The following is a 21,410-nucleotide window of genomic DNA, read 5'->3' on the forward strand; positions in this document are numbered from 1 at the left end:
CATTAATACGTAGTTAAATTTATTAGTGATTGCGGGTATTTGAATCCAAAACTCTTAGTCCGAAGGCTCACACTGCAATCACTAGAATAACCTAATACCTGGATGAGTACATCCAGAGTTTCTAAAAGAAAAAAAAATCTTGTAAATTGCTTAAGTGATAAAACATAACCTAGCGATAATCACTTGGTGAGTAAGATGGTTATTTTTACACCTCATTGTCGGTGATGGTCCTACGACCGCGTGCTATTCAATATAGGCAAGACTATGTTCAACTCCATACCTGTCAGATATGTCAAGGTGTTGACGATGTTATCATTCCGTTCCTGGCTTTAACTAGATATTACATGATGTTGACGATATTATCATGGCATTTATGGGTTTAAATTGGTACACTGCTATGCTGCTATGCGTTTAAATTGTTACCTTACAAAATTATTGCGAGTTATTAGAATCTTACGTGTAAGTCGTGTTCGAATTAGGATACAGAGGTTGCAAGGTTAATAGGGGAGACTTCTGTATCTGTTGGCACAAACAACCGAATGAAGATATCGATTATTCGATTGTTTCATTCGATACATCGATCGATATTTTCATTCTGTTGCTTGTGCCCACATATCTAAAAAAAAACTATTGGAGGTAGAGTCACAGGGTTTGTGTTATTTAAAAGATAAACTCATTGGCTAGTTCCTTACACAAGGTTTTTATCCATAAAATTAAAGTTTTTATACACAATCTTGAAAAATATTGCAATTTTGAAATTTTGTCTTGCTAAAAGATATCATAATTTAGGTTGCATAACAAAATAATACAGAATCCCTGTGTATGGAACTGGTAAGTAGTTGTATAATCTTGGTGTGAAAATTTGGTCCTTGTATCTCTTATAGTTTATTTAGATATGTGTTGCCAAATTTAAAAAAATGTGTTTTGGGAAATCGATGAAAAGAAAACGTGAGTAAACTATAACACTCACAAACGCTTTCATACTTTTATTTATATATTTTAGGAATAACAAAAAATAACTTATTGTTTTACATTAATGTAAAAAGGAAATCCTAAGGAACAAACCCAAATTAAAAAAAAATTAAATATATATTTTTTCTAATAATAGGTTTTAAAAATAGGCCAATATTAAGACGGAAACGGTTAACTAATACCATAATTAGTTCTCGAATCAACTGGAGGTGTGAACATTTAAACAAGCTAGTTTGCAAACAACAAACTGTATTCCACAGTCTGTGCTTGGTTATCCAATGATGATTTGACTTATTAATTGAAGCAATTCCTAACACGGAGGTTATACTAGTCAAATGTAACTTAAACTCTACAACTATACAGCTTACTTGAGACAAATATTACGATACTAGCTGAGTACCCGTCCTTCGTACGGGGTTGGCATATAAGTGTAAAATTCTTATTGCAGTTATACTCAAGCTTTGCGTTTGCAATGGGGGAGAACACAGATTGATAAAATTTGCTTCTATAAATTTACGGTATTCTATAGTATTGCACATCTACCATAGCCATAATGTTCTACTACTTCACCTAAACAATAAAGAAAAATAAATTATAAAAAAATTCACAAAATATCACAAAATTTTCAAGCAATTAAATACATAAACATAGCTGTAAACAAACCTATTTTGACAGTTCTCATTAATTGCCTATCACAGTTTTTTGTTGCTGCTTAGTTCAAACTAGTGAACCTGTGCGGCTCAATGCGCCGCAAAATAACATATGAATTTAGAAAACAAATTCATCGTATCATATATTGACTCGACGTCGAAAATTAAATACAATAATAATGAAGCCTTGGAAGGGAAGCTGTCCAGCCATTTCCTAGCTGTATGTGTATTATATTTAGTAAATTAATAAGTGTTCAAGTTCAAGTATGTTATAGGCAGCGAGCAAGGTTATAGGGTAGTTATGTTTTAAAGATTTTATAACACATTTAACAAAACATTTTATCATATCAAACCAATAGGCCTATGTAGCATATTTTGAGGGTCATAAAAATGCTGCTTGAAGAAATCACACTTTTAAAAATAAACACTAAAAAAAATATTTTTATCACAAAAGCACTTCCATGAATACTACGATTTTAGTCATAAAGTTACCTTCAGGAATATTACCCTGGTCAGAATTTTCCGTAATGAACACCAAAAACATGTCAATCGGTTCAGTAGTTTCGGAGGAGTAATTGTCACAAAAATCGTGCTTGCGTATTAAATAAGTACGAGAGGTCGTCCAGTGGTCGAAACTCGACCAAAAATATGTAATGTACTAACTTATCTATTTTCACCCCACACTGTAAATAAAACATGTGATTGGAGTTTCTTCCATTTGTTTTGATTTTCTGTTTATATTTCGTTGTTATTTCGTAACCAGCATAGCAACGCATAAGATCCATGTTAATTTTTTCAAATTTTTAAACTCATTTTTTGTGCTTATCTTTGAGCCTATTTAAATTTATAAAGGGGTTCTGCACACCTACAGGAAAATAGCTTTCCAACGGTATGCGTAGATTTTCCCTACGATGCACACGAGCTGAGAAAAAAGGTTTTAAAGAAACATGCTTGCCTATTAATATATAGATAGATAGATTAGCTGTTTTCATAAATGAAAATAAAATAGTGCTGCACCCTGTTTGCAAATCTTATAACTTGTTAATACTTTTGCATATCATAGAAACAACTTTTTTATTTGTAACAGCTGACTAAATTCTTTAACTCCTTTAAAAAAATATGAATACTCATAAGGTTAACATTGGGAACAACAGAGCCACTGGGGCGGAGCCCAAAGGGTTTTTGAGATATGAATATGCCTATATGTTAATCGGGAATGTGAGCTATCGCCATGTCAAATTTAGTCCAATCCATCAATTAGTTAATGCGTGATTGAACTTCAAACAAACACACAAACTTTAGCTTTTATAATATTAGTAAGATTAGTGATCTCTGTCGGTGTACAGCTTGTTACGTGTGTTAAACTCCTAAGATATTTTATTTTATTTATAAATCTGAATTCTTAATATTTTTAATCACTTCTTTATCGGTGTTATTAAATTACCTGAAAACAAAGCAAACACGTAAAAATAACACTCAATGATCATGACGTATGTTTGTGCTTTCAGGTTAGTGTTTAACACTTGTATAATGGTTCTGTTTAGTATTTGAAGCTTTATCTTTTGGCAATTCTACTGCACACACATAGGTACTCCATAATCTTGTCCAATGCCTGCCTTTCATGAGCACTAAAACAAGCTGATGGTTTTAAAATCTAGCTAGAAGAGGATTGAGTTCTACTTTTTTCAGTTTGTAGGGTGAGTCATAACCTCCTTTTGCTCTCTCATTCTTAACCGTTTTAATTTTCGCATTTTTTTTTTATTTTTACTTTTCATCCTGCATTACAAAACAGGTTCATGTGTTCATATTTTCATATGTGGTGGTGGGGGTCCATATGTTGAAGTTAGATGATTGATACTTGATTAGTCAGCATCCAGGATTTAGGTATGGAAGGGACATATTCGACTTAAACTATATCAAAAAATTTCAGGTTCTTTGATCTACTTTTCCCAAAAGATTTGTTATTCTATCTTACAAAATGCCACTGCCTCCAAAACTAAAAAAAATTAACTTAAACATTTAATTATGCATTTAGAGTAAAACCTACATATAGTATACGAATTTTCATCACACCCATTTACTTAACAAAGTAACATATTCAATTAACAATGAAGCGTAATTAATAAGGTTTTATAATAACCTACCTTGAAGGTAAAAGCAATTATAACGAAATGAAACAAAACAATGAATAATCGTTTCGGTTATGAATGAGTCTGGAAGCTTACTTTAACTCTCCAACGAAAAATACTTATAGTTTTTACCGAAAGTGTTTTTGGATACGTTTTTATTTTATTGTAAATTAATTTCAATGTAATAAATTATATTCAGTTTCACTGAATCACTATTTACCAGTAATTTTATCATCAGAATCAGTATGGCTTAGATTATCAATCGCTACAACTAGTTGTATAAATAAGGTACAACTGTTTAGTTAGTAGTTTTAGGGGAATTTAATATGTGAAACTAGGATTTGTGATTATTAAAAATTGAAAGAAAATGTCATACCATCTTTCACTCCATTGGATCGTAAGCCTTGAAATGACATATCAATTATATAAAACGGTTAAGGGTGAAGTTTCGGGTGAAAAGGGGTGTTACAAAGAACCCCTTATTGTACTAAGTATTCAGATAGCTATTTTGTTTGTTTACTTTTTGATATTACATATTTACTATTTACGATATTATGAAGTCAGAAAATACTACTAAGATGTGAACTAAGATTTTAAAAATTGATTTCATGTTCCATCCTAAATTCTTTTCAATTACAAATGAGAAAATCTGTAAGCACTTAACATCCATTAAAGAATGGTTATGCATGCACGACTCTGCCTGGCTTCCAATACTAATCTAAATTCAGACTTAATGATTATTAATTGGTTTCGATCAAAAGGAACAATTCTTTTCATACAGTTGAACATTTGACCTTTGCTTTCAAAAGGTATTACGTCCAAACCATAAAGCTATACTAAGTAAAATTATACAACTAGACATTGATTCGTGACGAAACAGACTATTCTGTTAATTAATTGTTTTTATTAGACCGTAAAGAATCAATAACGGTTACTTGGTTGAAACGACCATATACTTCATACTTTTATACAGGGTGATTGATATAAGTGTGCCAGCCGTTTTATTCGAAAACCATAAGAGATATCAAAAAAAGTTAAATGGTAAGTGCCTTGGACTTTTTATTTAAAAAATTGTAGTAAAGTCGAAAAAATTATTTTAGCCGCCATTTTTCCAATATGGCCACCAACTTTGATTTTTCTTATGTAACACCCTGTATTTTATGATTTATTCTGGTAGAAAATGTAATTTTAAGACGATTTTATTCTTGTGATTTTTTCATGAACCTAACCGTGTCAATATAATAATGATTTATGTTGTGAAATTTTGAATGGTTTTCGAATAAAACAGCTGGCATGCTTGCTTAGGCCTTTATTGAAACTCTTTCTCATGCAGAAATTTCAAAACTTTAACCAATATTATCTTTGAAACGGTTAGGTTTATGAAAAAAATCACAAGAATCAAATCGTCTTAAAATTACATTTTCTACCAGAATACATCATAAAATACAGGGTGTTCCGTAAGAAAAATCAAAGTTGGCGGCCATATTGGAAAAATGGCAGCTATAATAATTGTTTTGAATAATTTAATAAAAAATCCAAGGCACTTACCATTTAACTTTTTTTGATATCTCTTATAGTTTTCGAATAAAACGGCTGGCACACTTATATCAATCACCCTGTATACTTAATACAATGAAGATTTTTTTATAAAAATATTTTTTCAATAGTTCTACTTTACCGATTTTTTACGATTATGTAGTCATTTTAATGCTTATAGTCAAGTGGAGGAACAAATAGCAACGAAAAGGTAGTTTTCTTTAGGGCTTTGCCCCCTGCATCTAATTTATTTCTAGAATGCGCTTCTAAAGGTCCAGTTAGGGTGGTGAACTTTTTTATAACTGTTTAAATCGTGAAAATACAGTTGATCGTTCAGCCAAATGCTTAACCAGTCAGATTTTTATAAGATGAAATAGTTTATGAAAATGAATTTGAAATATGATAATTAAAAAAAAAATGTAACCTGATTGAGGTATGTGAAACTTCATTTATGGGGTACGCATCTAAAGTCAACGTATGTAATTTATTGTAAATTAGTAGCAGTCCTATTATTAACTTAATAACTGCCTTGAACAAACGTATTCATTGAAAGGTACAAGTATTGCATTGGATTTCTTTTATGTGGAATAAAGTGTTGTACTGCAAATTTCGCAATGGTCCCCTTTGAGCCCCTCATATCAAATTGCACATGCTTACTCATACGCTTAAATTATGTATTTAATCACGACGAAAACGTGTTGTTTAGCCTTAAAGAATAGTAGTACATAACTCATAATACAAGCACACAATTACTCCTAGGAAAAATTTACTATCACACAGAATAATCTGTATTCAATGGATTCTACATATGATCCAGGACTTAAATGGAATCAATGACAATCATTTGTGATCTAAGGCAGGTAAAGTGGCTTTTATGTTGGTAATGGCAATGCGTTCTTATCATTTTCGTCATCTCGACTCCATTACGTCGACAATAACGGAATTCACAGTAAGGTAGGCAGATCTTGAAACCCACATGACTCACTCTTGCATTGACTGGCACATTTTCTTTTTTAAAATATACAATTTTTAAAGTGGTTTGTATAAATTAATAATGATAATTCTGGTTATAACATTAACCGTGTTTATTCAATTGTTTACTTAATTAGTCCACGTCAAAAGTAAAGTGTTGATAGGAAAACTACCATAATAGTACAAATTTTAAGAAATAATCAGAAGCTCTAAAATTTTAGTTCTCGCCTGGTAATTAGTTAACGGTTCAATTCTGAGAAAAATCGTAAACATTAATCCCATAAATTTAAAAACATCTCAAAAGTTAAAAAATAGAACGGATGTTAAAATGTATTCGTCCGTGATTATTTTTATGTCGACTTCGTGGTCTAATCTTTAGACAAATATGGCTTAAGATATGTTACGGTGTATTTTTCCAATATGATGGATCATAAACATGAAAAAAGTCACTGACCCGAATCTTGTACTAATAACATAAACATATTGTTTGTGTTCTTTCTGTCCCATTTAAATAAAAAGTAGCGACATTTTTGATAACAGGCTTTTGAAAGTGACTGATTCTATCCAAACCCTAATCTTAGTGGCATGGACACAATGACTACTTCGAATAGCACATACTTCCTTTATGTCAAATACGAGAATTCTTACTTAATCTGGATATCCCAATAGCAACTGAGTCAAAATCATAATTGTAATATTTCAAACACACAAAAACTAACCACATGTGCAAATCGATAGCTTTAATCAGTTAAAATAAATTGTTTCATCGAGAAAACTGGGTAATTGCAAAAGAAAATATTTTCTCCCTCGTGTTTCTACCTTGTGCTTTTATTTAATCCGGTGTAAATAAAGTAAACAGAATACAAAGAACAAACACAATATCACGTGTGGGGTAGTGTAAGCAACACGCATGTTGTGAGAGAGACAGATGTAGTGCGTTCTTTAAAACTCTTAATTTCCTGTCACAAATAGGAGAAAAATGTTTGGTTCTTTGGTGCACTTTTTAATTTAAAAAATTTATATCGTTATATATAACGGAATCCATGTTTTATGTGGCAAAATATCCTACTTAACTTTTAGTAACCTAATAATTTATTTAATATTTTTAAGTAAATAAAAAACAAGCAATTCAATTTTGTGTTCGAAAACTACTAGATTTTAATCATAACCTTTACAAACACACAATATTTGTTACAATTGTTGAAAATACATACAACAATTTAAATACCTTTTTAATTAAATTATTAAATACCTGTATTAATATATCTCCTTTTAGGATATAGTTGCAAACACTCTAAAATAAAACGATTATTTAAAGTCGTATTGTGAATTTTCAATATTTAAATTTAAATTGAGATATACAAACCAAAATATTTCTTAGGGTTTTCACCAAAACTTAAGTGGTGTCTGATTCTTCAAATATATATAAAATTGCAGTGCTGCTATTTGAATTAACTAGGTTTTTATTTTATCATTGCTGTTCACACCAAGCATAAAATACATAGTGCTAGTTTGATTAAAGGAATCGGTTCCCCAAAATGTTAAGATCTTTTTGTTTCTCACTTTCAAATATTAATGGACCTCTTTTCTTGGTTAAACTTGTTTAAAAGTTGGAGTAATACCAAAAAATAGAAATTTGAAATCACATAAATACTAGATAGAAGTACACGTTCTTCAACTTAAAGATTGGGAAAATATAGAGGAGTATATTAACCAAAATAGAATCTAACCTCATTTATTACACTCTGCTGTCAATTCATTCTTCAATGTTACCCAACGAACTCACTAGCATACAAAACATACTACAAAAGCAGCTTTTTATATGTTTATTTTTTTATATCGACTACATTCTATCCAAAATAGTTAAATAACGATACATCCCTACCTAAAATGTATACTGCAGTTATAATACCATAGATTAAATGCTAAAGAGGAAATGTGCATGAAATCATAACTTTGCTGACCAAAAGCACATACAAAACATTAAGTAGCTCACATTTGTTCTCTAGAGAGATTATGAGCTTAAGTCTAGTGTATTGGAGGACAGGGTCTTTTTGGGGAGCAGTAGGCCTATCCACTCATCTTAGATTATCTTAAAATTTTTAAATACTAGAACTAACAGTATTTTTCCCAATGTGGAATTTATTATTGCAATTTGTTTATTAACATTCTTCCACCTAAAATTTTAAAATTCTTTGACTGATTTGTGTTTAGAATATTTTTAAAGAATTTTGAGTATCATTTCTGATCTGTCTCACCCAAAGCAAATGTTGGCGAAACTGAAGGTAGACACAATGATTATCTACGATACCCTAGGCCTACTATAAAGTCTTGTCCAGAATGAAATATTTGCCATCAGTGTGCTAGCTGCTAGTTTTCAGTTTACATAGTTATACCGTGTAGGGGGTGGGTGACATATAGACCACCCCAATCACAGATGAGCCTAGGGGTTGTACGAGTGTTGACATTGATGTCACCTCCCTTAGGCTGAGGTTTGTCTGTGAGAAAGTTCACAGGCTAATATAATTGCTAATACATTTGTGTAACAGTTTTAGCGTTTGGGAAAAATATTTTTAGTCATAACAATTCTCAAGCAATTCATTAAATTAATTATAAACTTCGATGTACAAATTGTGGGGTGTAAGATTTATTTGACTATTTAATTTTTAACTCAAACTTTCTTTCGGTAAATTAATTTCACCTACTGTGAATATTTTTAGATAATAATTTATTTCAAATACCACAACAAATTTAACTAAGAATGAGCGATCTCTAAAAATTACGATAATGTTAAAAATTATTACCTATTGATACATAGTAAATTGCATTTTTTACGGAATTATTTTGATCAATAACATGTATACGGGAATTAATTAAATCTAAAGGATGTAAAGTAATTCTGTAAGTTTTTTTTATGTTTTGGTATGTTTATTTATCAATTAATTATTTGTTCGTTTATATAATTATAATATTAATTCGATTTATTTTTAAGGCCACATAAGGATTAAGAATTATTTTTGCAATATATTACATTCATTATTATTTAAGACGGTCTTTACTCTATTTTACGTATTATATCATTATTTTATCTTATCACCAACCGTTTAAACCCCGGTTTACATGGTATATTTCTTATCACAAACTCCTACAAACTTCTTTAAACTTTGGATTAAATTATTAATACTGAAGTTTTTCTTTTATTTTTCTTAGGGTCTAATAACATTCTTTCCTGGCTTGAATATCTGTCGCACTAACAATATTTTGTGTTATAAATATTACTTTTGACTTAATATTTCACAAGTCTTCTGTTCACCGATAAAACAATTTTTTTTCCAAATAACAGTTTACAACTTAAAATAATACTTGGTAAAATCAAAGTAACCTTTTTTGAAAACCATTTACAGTAGTTAAATAGTATATACTCGTAGTACAGTAATACTTTGGAGACCTTAAAACTTGAAAACGTGACTTTTCTCAAGTTCAGTGTATTAAGCAATCTTCTATCCCTTGGTAGGAGATTCTAAACCAATCAAATGTTATTGGTTCAATCGATTTGAATCTAAGCCCACTTTGTAATTTTCCCAGTAAATCCAGAAATTACTTTGAGTACTTGAATATAAACCATTGTACACCAGTAATATTTACAGTTAAAAGCAAACATTGAGCAAAATATAGCTATGAAAATTAAATATCTCCAGAAAATTTCATTACATTTTATACTGACTAACAAATGATAACCTTTGAATAAATTTTCATCTAATAGAATAAGAAAGGTATTTATGTATATCAAAAATATTAAAAATATTCAATTAGAATTTAATTAACTTTATGAACAGGGTTTGAATTTCATTTCAAGAAATATTTTCTTAATTTAATTTTAATATTTGTGAAGCTATTGTAAAAGCAGAAGACGATCCCATTGTCTGACTCTGTCTGGATCGTATTTCCCAAAGGCAGACCTTTGGGAGACGAGCTTTACCTGTTAACATTTATTAAATCTTACGTAGAGATAAACAGGTATTATCATATCAAAAATATGTAAAATTATTTTTAGGTTTGTTTTAGACCTATTATTTATTTACAGTAATGTTTGGTGGTGGTATTTTTTCGTCAATCTTTATTGCACATTTAGTTTCTTTGCCAACGTTAGTAGGATATATATATTATATGGTTACATTCGCCAGAATATATTTAATTCATAAATACAAGTTTGGATTCTGAATGTCATGTTTGTAAGTATTTTAGGATTTTGATATTTTTTCAATATGTAGATCATCATGTGTAGACAGCCTATGGATGCCCTATTATGATAATATTATTAAATAATAATTATGATAATTTTCTAAAATAAAAGTAATAAAGTGTTACAAATACTAGTTTAAGAACCAATACAGTTTTTGATGAGATACTTTCTGAGGAGGATGTATTTAATTTTAAAGCTGTTAAACATTATTTTATTGATTATTTGATTTGATTGAGTGTTTAAAGCCTTTTATTTGCTTGTGAAGTCATACATATTGTTGGTTTAGGTGTTAGTAAGATGTTTAGATCCTAATTGTTATGTAGCTAGCAAGCAACCAAAGAATAAAAACAATTAAAAATGCATAGAAAGAATAGTCTTTTAAAATTGAGTGTATCAAAACATATTTCATTAAACAACGATTTTCCTCTTTTTGTTACATTATTCCATAATGTTTAAATAATTACAGTAATTTATGCGATTTCCCACTAAGTGTAAACCTACCATTATATTAGGGGAGCGACTAGTTTTGTGGTTGGAACCCGGGACTTTTGTCATGAAGTTGCGGGTTCAAATCCCACCAGTCACCTTTTACCTATGATAATTCCACAGTTCAAGGGCCCAGAGCCAGAGCCCACCATAAGGAAAATGAATTTTTTGTGTTTTTCCTGATTACATATTATAAAGTGGATGCCGGCACATAGTTAAGTATTTATTTACAAAAGAATCGTACAATGTAAATAGCTTTCTTTGTAGCCTTTTAGCAATAATTACGAATGTTAGTTATTGTGTAATATATCATTTCCGGTTAATATTCCCCTATGTATATTTTATCTTACAGCAATAAACCATTCAGATTCTAAACGCATCCAAACACGTGTAAAACTCCAGTGATATTTTTCACAACACAAAACACTAACGTCCGCTCTTCGTTATTCCCACCTCATGACCTTTAATGTTATTGTTTGAGTTTTCTACCACATTTAACTGTACGATCTGTATTTAGTATTGCTTGCCTACTCCTCTATTCTTTATTATTTGTTCATAGAATTTATTTGCTGTTGTACAAAATTTTGATTGGTCGATTTTTAAGTCGTTAAATGTCTAATAATAAATTTTTCTTATGTCCTCCATCTTTTCTCTCGACAGATGCATATTTATAACCTCAACATTAACTTATGTGAATATTCGGATTAAAATCTCTTAATGACACTATTGTATATTTCTTAAAGAAATCTCAATAAAAAAATTGATTGAATCTAAATTAAGTTTGATCAGTGACGCTTTTAAGGTGTAATTTTGTGCTCTTGAGCAATTGATTGTTAAAAGTTAAAACTGAATTGGTAAATAGTATTACAGTAACTCATGTTTATTATAAGTTTTAAAAATTGATTATTTAGAAGCTAATCACAACCCAGATTCGTTGTACATTTAGTTCTGTCCCTAAATTACTAAAATATAATTAATTATTAATATGTTTAATTTTTCGTAGATCTTACAAATGAAATTGTATATTAAAATGCAGTTATGAAGATTCAAATAAACTTGGAAAGAAGATTTAAAGAGCATTAAGACTGTTTGTGAAAAATCATTTCCTGACTTGTACATAATTAATCCAATATCAGTTTCAATACCAGGTGATATACTTCACTTATGTTACATTGTAGTTTTTGTTTAAGTTTAATTTTTATTCTATGTACCTTTTCACAAATCTCCTTAGTTAATATAAGTCATCAACTCATCTCTCGTGTATAGTTTATTTTATTTGTCCATTATCAACTAAAGCCAAAATTGCACTTGGAAAGTTATGAATAGAGAAGGCTTATAACTGTAAATTTGTCTTACAATCGACTTAACATTGCTCATATTCGCATCAATTATGTATTATGTATTCATCATTAAATTGCTTTGGATGTTGTTGAACATGTTAACAAGGTTACTTCTGTTAAAGTGGTTTACCAACAACCAAAATGTCGGAGAAGGGGACAGAGTGAACGATCCTCAACCCTTAAGAGATATGGGACAAAATCACCGTAACTTAACTTATTTATTACGTAACAAAGTTATGTTACCGACATTCTACTTGTGATCCCATTAGGTTAAATTGGGTTCTGAAAGATTTTGAGCTTGAAAATTGTTGTAAAAGATTACCATGTTAGGCTGTGTATAAGCACACAGTAACAAACTTCAATATATATGTACGTTTCTAGTACTCGAACGTCTATTATCCTTTCGAAACATTTTAAGCTTGTTTTATGTTAATAGTGTTTAGATAACGCTGATGTTGAATTAATGTTTCTCTTAAAAACTAAAGTGAACTATAAGACTTGCTATACTGTTTAGTGATATTATTTTTGTAAGAGTCGATCCGTAACATTAAGTACGATAAGTTTACAAATAAGCTAAGTAACAAGAAACAAACATTATGTGTTAATGATAATGAAACTTGACAGTGGACAATTTAACAAACAATAAGGTTAGTAATAATTAATCAGGCTGCCACACTTCGTTACTATCCTCTGAGAATTTATGTTATTCATTAACTATGAACTACATTAATAATATTACATGATGTATACTAACTATACTTCGATCACAATATTTAGGCAGTTTTAAGGGAAGAAATCTATTTCCTCCACTCCATCCTTACCTTTAAAAATACCTTTAAATAGCTTAACAGCTGTTTAACCAAAGTACAAAAAAGGTGGTGGGGGAACTTCTCCTCAAACCGCCTAAATATTGTGGAACGAGTATAGTTATGTGGATACTATGACCACTTTTACTTTTTGGTGTTAAAAGATAATCGTTGTCTATCAATATTTGTAGGTGAATACAATAGCACTGGAATCTCTTTAAAATAATAAATAAAAAACGAGGTCATTTGTATCAAGTTTAGTACAAAAATTGTCATTTTTAATTTACTCACCCTGCATTTTCAGGTGAACCATAATGTTTTTGTAAATAAATCAATGTTTCTGGTCATAAAATGAGTTAGACAAAAATCAGTTGACATTTGTCAAAATTTTATTCGTTGGGTTTCATGGATCCGCTGGATATACAATAAACCACTAGGATATCCACTCAGGGATAGCTTTAAACGTTCACTATTTCATCAAACTCTGTGGGAAAACATATCCTTTTAAACGACATGTTTAAAAATGATATTAAAAAATATTGTTTGATGCACGAATCCTATCATGATGAATGTAGTTATGGTACACTTTGATATTATATTATACACTAATTAATCAAGAAGGCAAAAATAAATAATCAAGTTATGGTATATTTTATTTACTAGGGCTTAAATTTTTATTTTTTTACAGGAACTCAAAATAATGAGTGAGGGAAGTGAACTAGATTTTTAATAATACTGTGCAATTATTGCATACGTTTTTACGTAAATTAACTTGCTCCTAAAGTGGTTTCCTTCTTTGTGAACAGCTGAATTAAATACAAACAGCTGTTACTGCTATTTATGTACCTATCTTCATGATATGATAATAAACACAAAGACATGTTGGTAACGATGCAATATTATTTTGATAAATCGGGACTATTTTCTTCAGAAAATCAGCTGACTAATTTAGAAATCAGACCTCGACTCCAAACATTACAAAGCATTCTACAAGAACCCTCATTTTTTTGTATCAAATTATTAATATCTAAAAAAACTTTAATTTAAAGTTACACATCAATTAAACTAGTTTGATGATGTAATCACGTATAGTCTAAGAGATGTAGCCTAGTTCGGCAACTAGAGAAGAGTAATTTCGAAAGGTGAGACAGTAATTAAACTTGTCTCCCAGCAGAGAACCTTTTCATGTCAACACCTTTAGATCTGACATGTCATAATCAAGGTCAAATGTCATCTTTGTTCGATTGATGTGCAACTTATCTCAACAAACATAGTTTTGAGCCAAATCGATGACGCTTAGAAACAGATAGATTAGAGGGGAAATGTTTTTAATGTGTTCCGACTGCCAATGCTACATTTTTCAGCTGAATAAAATGTGTTTCAGAAAGTTAGGGTTTTTAACTATGGCTAAAGCTTCCTTCCCTCCAACTTTACAATGAGCCTACAATTTAAACTTCTGAGGCGTTTAAAGCTGGTACAAAAACAACTACAGGCACCAATTGTTATGTACCAATTGTTGTGTAGGCACCACACTGCTTAGTAAGTTTTAAAATACTGTATTTGTTTCAACCAGGTTGGGTTAATTATTTCCGTTTTTAGCGGATGGAAGTTTCTAATAAAGAAAAAGTTCTCGCCTTAGAGTGAACCTAAAGCTTAAGGTTGGCAAAGGGCACCACGGAATGATCACATACCCAAACCCAACTGGTAATTAATTGGTAATTGGTGGTACTCTATCTCGGACATAGAAAGTCCGCACTAGATCATTCATGACATAGGCTACATACATACGTAGACGTGATCACCTATTCATTTGAATTGAAAAACTTTTAAAACGTGTAAACAAAGTGCTAGTGTAAAAACTTCCAGACCAAGGAAGTCCAGACTAGAGTCCTAACTCAAAATATCAAGGGTGATGTATTATGGATTGTATAAACCAATATTTCCAGCCTGGAAAGAATAAAGGTTTATATTTACCTGTGAGTAGAGAAGTGGGGAAAATATTTTACTTGCAGTGAGAGCAGTGGGAAAAATATTTTACCCGCTGTTAGGGAAATGGGAAGAACATTTTACCTGCGGTTACCCAAATAGGAACACTTCATTCCGTGCTGTCAATAAATTGGACACAATTATTTTCTTTTCTATTTAGGAATAAATTTTACCTACTGTGAGGAATGAGAAGAAAATTTTCCCTGCGGTGTTCACCGACAAATCGGATTTCAGCAAGCGGATCAGACGGAGTAAAACTCCCCGAGCGATTACTGCCTTTATCTGTGGATTGTATCAATCAGACCAATTCTGGCCAACACGATGCTAGTGTTTAGTTTATATACTCCACTTCTAACCTACGATTTTAATAATGCATCGGATGGCAATTAAAATTTAACAACTCTTGTAATTACTGTGTGCATCAAACCACTATTCCAATGAGGTTATAAGTACAACACTTAATGATCATCTGTTTCAACAATTTGTTTATGCAATTGATCACAATTTTTTATTATTGGGGTGTTTTCGCTTGAGGGCTGTCAAGAATTTCCGAAAAGAATACCCATGGATGAATTATCAAAGAGGGGATAACATTTATTATGATGTTTCATGTGTTTAGTGTACCAATGTTTGGTGTATATTAATATTTTTTAAGTATTTCTACAGGTTCTTGATAATGCTGATGTAATTTAGTGGAGATTCTGTCAAGAGTTAAAGAGGCAGTTAGTTTCACTGGAGCCAGCTGAATACTGTTAAAAGTAAGAAAACTTGTCTGTCAATTTGATAGAGTTGTATGGTCGGTCCTACATTTACCTGGTACATGTTTCAGATGACGATGCCCTCATCAGCTGTAGTCCTCAGCTCATCTGTAGTGCTGGTCCTGGTCGTTGTTTTGTCAATCAGTCAAGTTGGTAGTCCTACATTTACCTTGTACATGTTTCAGATGACGATGCCCTCATCAGCTGTAGTCCTCAGCTCATCTGTAGTGCTGGTCCTGGTCGTTGTTTTGTCAATCAGTCAAGTTGGTAGTCCTACATTTACCTTGTACATGTTTCAGATGACGATGCCCTCATCAGCTGTAGTCCTCAGCTCATATGTAGTCCTGGTCCTGGTCGTTGTTTTGTCAATCAGTCAAGTTGGTAGTCCTACATTTACCTTGTACATGTTTCAGATGACGATGCCCTCATCAGCTGTAGTCCTCAGCTCATCTGTAGTGCTGGTCCTGGTCGTTGTTTTGTCAATCAGTCAAGTTGGTAGTCCTACATTTACCTTGTACATGTTTCAGATGACGATGCCCTCATCAGCTGTAGTCCTCAGCTCATCTGTAGTCCTGGTCTTGGTCGTTGTTTTATCAATCAGTCAAGTTAGTAGTCCTACATTTACCTTGTATATGTTTCAGATGACGATGCCCTCATCAGCTGTAGTCCTCAGCTCATCTGTAGTCCTGGTTCTGGTCGTTGTTTTGTCAATCAGTCAAGTTGGTAGTCCCTACATTTACCTTGTACATGTTTCAGATGACGATGCCCTCATCAGCTGTAGTCCTCAGCTCATCTGTAGTCCTGGTTCTGGTCGTTGTTTTGTCAATCAGTCAAGTTGGTAGTCCTACATTTACCTTGTACATGTTTCAGATGACGATGCCCTCATCAGCTGTAGTCCTCAGCTCATCTGTAGTCCTGGTTCTGGTCGTTGTTTTGTCAATCAGTCAAGTTGGTAGTCCTACATTTACCTTGTACATGTTTCAGATGACGATGCCCTCATCAGCTGTAGTCCTCAGCTCATCTGTGGTCCTGGTTCTGGTCGTTGTTTTGTCAATCAGTCAAGTTGGTAGTCCCTACATTTACCTTGTACATGTTTCAGATGACGATGCCCTCATCAGCTGTAGTCCTCAGCTCATCTGTGGTCCTGGTTCTGGTCGTTGTTTTGTCAATCAGTCAAGTTGGTAGTCCCTACATTTACCTTGTACATGTTTCAGATGACGATGCCCTCATCAGCTGTAGTCCTCAGCTCATCTGTAGTCCTGGTCCTGGTCGTTGTTTTGTCAATCAGTCATGTTGGTAGTCCTACATTTACCTTGTACATGTTTCAGATGACGATGCCCTCGTCAGCTGTAGTCCTCAGCTCATCTGTGGTCCTGGTTCTGGTCGTTGTTTTGTCAATCAGTCAAGTTGGTAGTCCCTACATTTACCTTGTACATGTTTCAGATGACGATGCCCTCATCAGCTGTAGTCCTCAGCTCATCTGTAGTCCTGGTTCTGGTCGTTGTTTTGTCAATCAGTCAAGTTGGTAGTCCTACATTTACCTTGTACATGTTTCAGATGACGATGGCCTCATCAGCTGTAGTCCTCAGCTCATCTGTAGTCCTGGTCCTGGTCGTTGTTTTGTCAATCAGTCAAGTTGGTAGTCCTACATTTACCTTGTACATGTTTCAGATGACGATGCCCTCATCAGCTGTAGTCCTCAGCTCATCTGTAGTCCTGGTCCTGGTCGTTGTTTTGTCAATCAGTCAAGTTGGCAGTACTACATTTACCTTGTACATGTTTCAGATGACGATGCCCTCATCAGCTGTAGTCCTCAGCTCATCTGTAGTCCTGGTCCTGGTCGTTGTTTTGTCAATCAGTCAAGTTAGTAGTCCTACATTTACCTTGTACATGTTTCAGATGACGATGCCCTCATCAGCTGTAGTCCTCAGCTCATCTGTAGTCCTGGTTCTGGTCGTTGTTTTGTCAATCAGTCAAGTTGGCAGTACTACATTTACCTTGTACATGTTTCAGATGACGATGCCCTCATCAGCTGTAGTCCTCAGCTCATCTGTAGTCCTGGTCCTAGTCGTTGTTTTGTCAATCAGTCAAGTTAGTAGTCCTACATTTACCTTGTACATGTTTCAGATGACGATGCCCTCATCAGCTGTAGTCCTCAGCTCATCTGTAGTGCTGGTCCTGGTCGTTGTTTTGTCAATCAGTCACGTCACACAGTCCCTGCCCTACTCAGGGTAAGTAAATGTAAATGTAGGGTAGTAAATGTAAGTAAATGTAAAGGTAAATATTATGCGAAATTGTTAGTTTAGTTTTGGTGGTAAGCTCTGAAATCATTGTTGCATTCGAAAAAATGCACTGAAACCCCTTAAAAGTTTATATATGTCCTTACTGAGAAACGATAAAATTTTAAATGTATAATTAGTTTAAATATATTTAAGGAGGATACTTTAACTGTTTTCTAACTGTACAGGTACAATATATTATGTTAATAGTACACGAATTTGCTATTGTTCTAGTCATTTACCTAAATGTTGAGAAAAATTAACGTTTCCAACAAAACCATAATGTGGCACAAATGTCTTATGATTGTGATGTGATAAATGTTATTTGCTTAAGCGGTTACAGACTAATTAGAGGTACTTTAGATAACTGAGACTGAATTATATTGTTGCTTGAGCTATCCAACAAATCTATTTATCAGCTTTGGGAAACATTTCGTATTACAAGTATTAAAAAGGTATCAAAAAATTACATATCCATTACAAACCAATCCAACAAATAATCCAGGTTCAGAAATATCTCTCAATTCAAAAATATAACGACATCAAACTAAACATACATAAATTTCACTGCACATCTATATATTTATTTCAAACTATAACTTTTTGAATCCACAGTTTTATCACGCACAAACGAACTGAATATTTTTATCCATTGCGTTACTCAGCCGATATAACCACAGTCGTGTAACATTTCAGATTCGGTAATAAAATACGAATGTAGGTAAATCCCCGAGTATTACGGGAACCTCTCGCTCAATCTGTAGGTATTAGACTGCGATTGATTGATTGCTGCGATCGGACGATATTATGAACTGTCTCCAACTCACGTTTACTTACCAAACATATTCGTGGACTGAGATGTTTTTGCTAAATTCCGTCATAATTTCTTTATTTGGCGTTAATATGTTTACTGTTCAAAGCTAGCTGGATATGTTTGTTTGTCAATAGACCATGTTGAGCTTCGGTTCCTTGAATTAAATTTGTTAATTGTTTTCATAGTGCATTTTGAGAGAGAAATTCTATGGACTTACTTTTTTGTAGTTTTTTTATTGGGACCATAAACTAGGAATAAAACAATAAAATACCTACTCATAAACAATTAATAGGGTGAAATACTAGGTTTCAAGGTCTCATTATTATTTAACACAATATCTTTAGGTCTTGAGGTTCAAGAGTTTTTTGGGCGATTTTTTAGCTAACGATTGTTGTATCTTTATTGTTTTACATGTACGAAGGGGTCAAAAAAAGAGTAGTGCGAAGATTTCCTTCCCACTTTATAATATTATGGTGTTAATTTCTTCTTATGAACTTGAAATAATAGTCGTGAAAATTTTTAGAAAAAGTACAAAGAATTGGTGTTGATGGAACTGATGGAAGTGGACATGTTCGAAGAGAAGTATGTAGGCTAAATTCACAAAAAAACTATAATCTGAATTATACAAAATATAAAAAAAACAGCATTCAACTGATTTTAAAAACAACCCTACTACTCATGTTTTCGACAAAAATTTATGTGTATACATTTAGAACAATGTAAAACTGATGACATTGAAACCATATGATTCTCCTAAAACTAAAGGTATACAATTACACTGTAAAAATATTGATTCGTTAGAGCAGCACCCATGTGTAAAAAGAAATGTAAAATTGGCCAAATAATGGACTTATCAGAAAGTCCAGTGATCTGCGACTCTAGCCTGAATCACTAATGTACAAGGCTAACGACCTCATCAGATCACTAACATCACTAACATTAGACATTAGCCTCTCCTACTGTAAGTACGGCCACTAATGTACACAAAGATAACGATGGATACAATGTCAATCAGTTCTACAGGCCTACACATCAAATATTGGCCTGTATCACTAATGATGTACATAGAGAATATTCCAGTTGTTGCAAGAAACAACGATGCAGCGTTGCATAAACCAATTACTTATGCTTTGTCTGTTTGACCTTTGTTGTGACAATTAATTAATAAGTGCATCGAGCAGAAGGTGTGCATGTTGCAATATATAAGGTTATGTGTAGTTGAAATATGTACAGGTTTGCTGTAGTTTTTTCCTTTTTAGAGGAACTATTGTTTTTCGAGTTTTTTCAATTGCACAGCAAAATTTTGATCACCAAAATTACTTTTAAGGTACACCTAATACATTGTGTATAGGTTTTCCAAAAAACTTCCCAAAAATGTGCATGGCAAGAGTAATTTTTTTAACCCTCCTTTACCTTTTGGGCTTAATTAATTCAATCACTTTTTGTCTCTTTTATAAGAAAAGTTTTTTTTTTTAATATTAAAATTAAGTAAAGAATTACTGGTTTCCCTACTCAAGGCCTCATTTTTTCAGCCCAACTAATACTACAAAACCACACATTTTGTAAAAGATTTTTATTTTTATTTCTTTATGTCGTAGCTAAGTGGCACATTGAAAGGAGAGACAAAATTGCATTATACTGAAATAACGCTTTTGGGAAGGCAGTGCCAACCCATATGTGTTACATCGGGAATCGAACCAATCCCTCCCACACTGAAGTCCAAGAACACACACACAAACACACAAATTTACGGTTCCATCAAATATTGCTAAACGCACTACTACTTCCTACCTATATTTAGACTTTGATAAATGTATTTTGAGCCTGTTATCAAATTTGTGATCATGTAATCATCAATTTCGTATTTTCTAGGCACAAGGGATACCTGACAGATATTGAGAATGACGCAGACCCAGAACTGATGCTGGAAATTCTAACCCGACTGGGACAGACTATCATGAGAGCTAACGATCTTGAAAAGTGAGTATATACTCTTATATTTACTGAGTACGTTCTCATAAATGAGAGAAGTAATTGTTTTTCAGTACAGTGTCTTTAGTCAGTAAAGCTCAAATTTCCGGTAAACGGCAAGGCCAGGCTAAGAAGACAACGAAGAATTTTCGTTTTCCCAAAAAATGTTTTGATTGAATATTTGTTTATATTTTTAAGTTTTTCCTACCAATATTTTTTTTACACTAAATAGGTGTCAAAAAGAAGAGAACTTCAACCACAGCCATTTTTCAATGTTAATCCACAACGTCTGTATAGTATTTGAGAAAACTTTTTATGCTTTCGTTGTGATATTTCACGAATGATTTCATCGGTCCAGAAGATATTTTTATGCTATTTTTTTTAAAAATCTCTTGATAATCCCCAGGTTTGTGAGTAAATAAAGTTCTGAAAGTAAACAGAGGAAGTAAGGCAATCTTTTGCACAAAA

General features: G+C 32.3%; 1 protein-coding gene across 1 annotated transcript in view; it reads left to right on the forward strand.

The window, feature by feature from the left end:
- The window catches only part of LOC129005681 (diuretic hormone class 2-like), a 122,622-nt gene that overhangs the window by 60,336 nt on the left and 40,876 nt on the right, over positions 1 to 21,410 (forward strand). The window contains exons 2-3 of the mRNA XM_054434645.1: positions 18,006 to 18,109; positions 20,844 to 20,951. Of these exons, the coding sequence (XP_054290620.1) occupies positions 18,006 to 18,109; positions 20,844 to 20,951 (212 nt within the window). The remainder of the gene's footprint in view (positions 1 to 18,005; positions 18,110 to 20,843; positions 20,952 to 21,410) is intronic.

The sequence above is a fragment of the Macrosteles quadrilineatus genome, unplaced genomic scaffold (genome assembly GCF_028750875.1).
Source record: "Macrosteles quadrilineatus isolate MER2022 unplaced genomic scaffold, UCM_ALF_1.0 Scaffold_30__1_contigs__length_1495292, whole genome shotgun sequence".
Lineage (NCBI taxonomy): Eukaryota > Metazoa > Arthropoda > Insecta > Hemiptera > Cicadellidae > Macrosteles > Macrosteles quadrilineatus.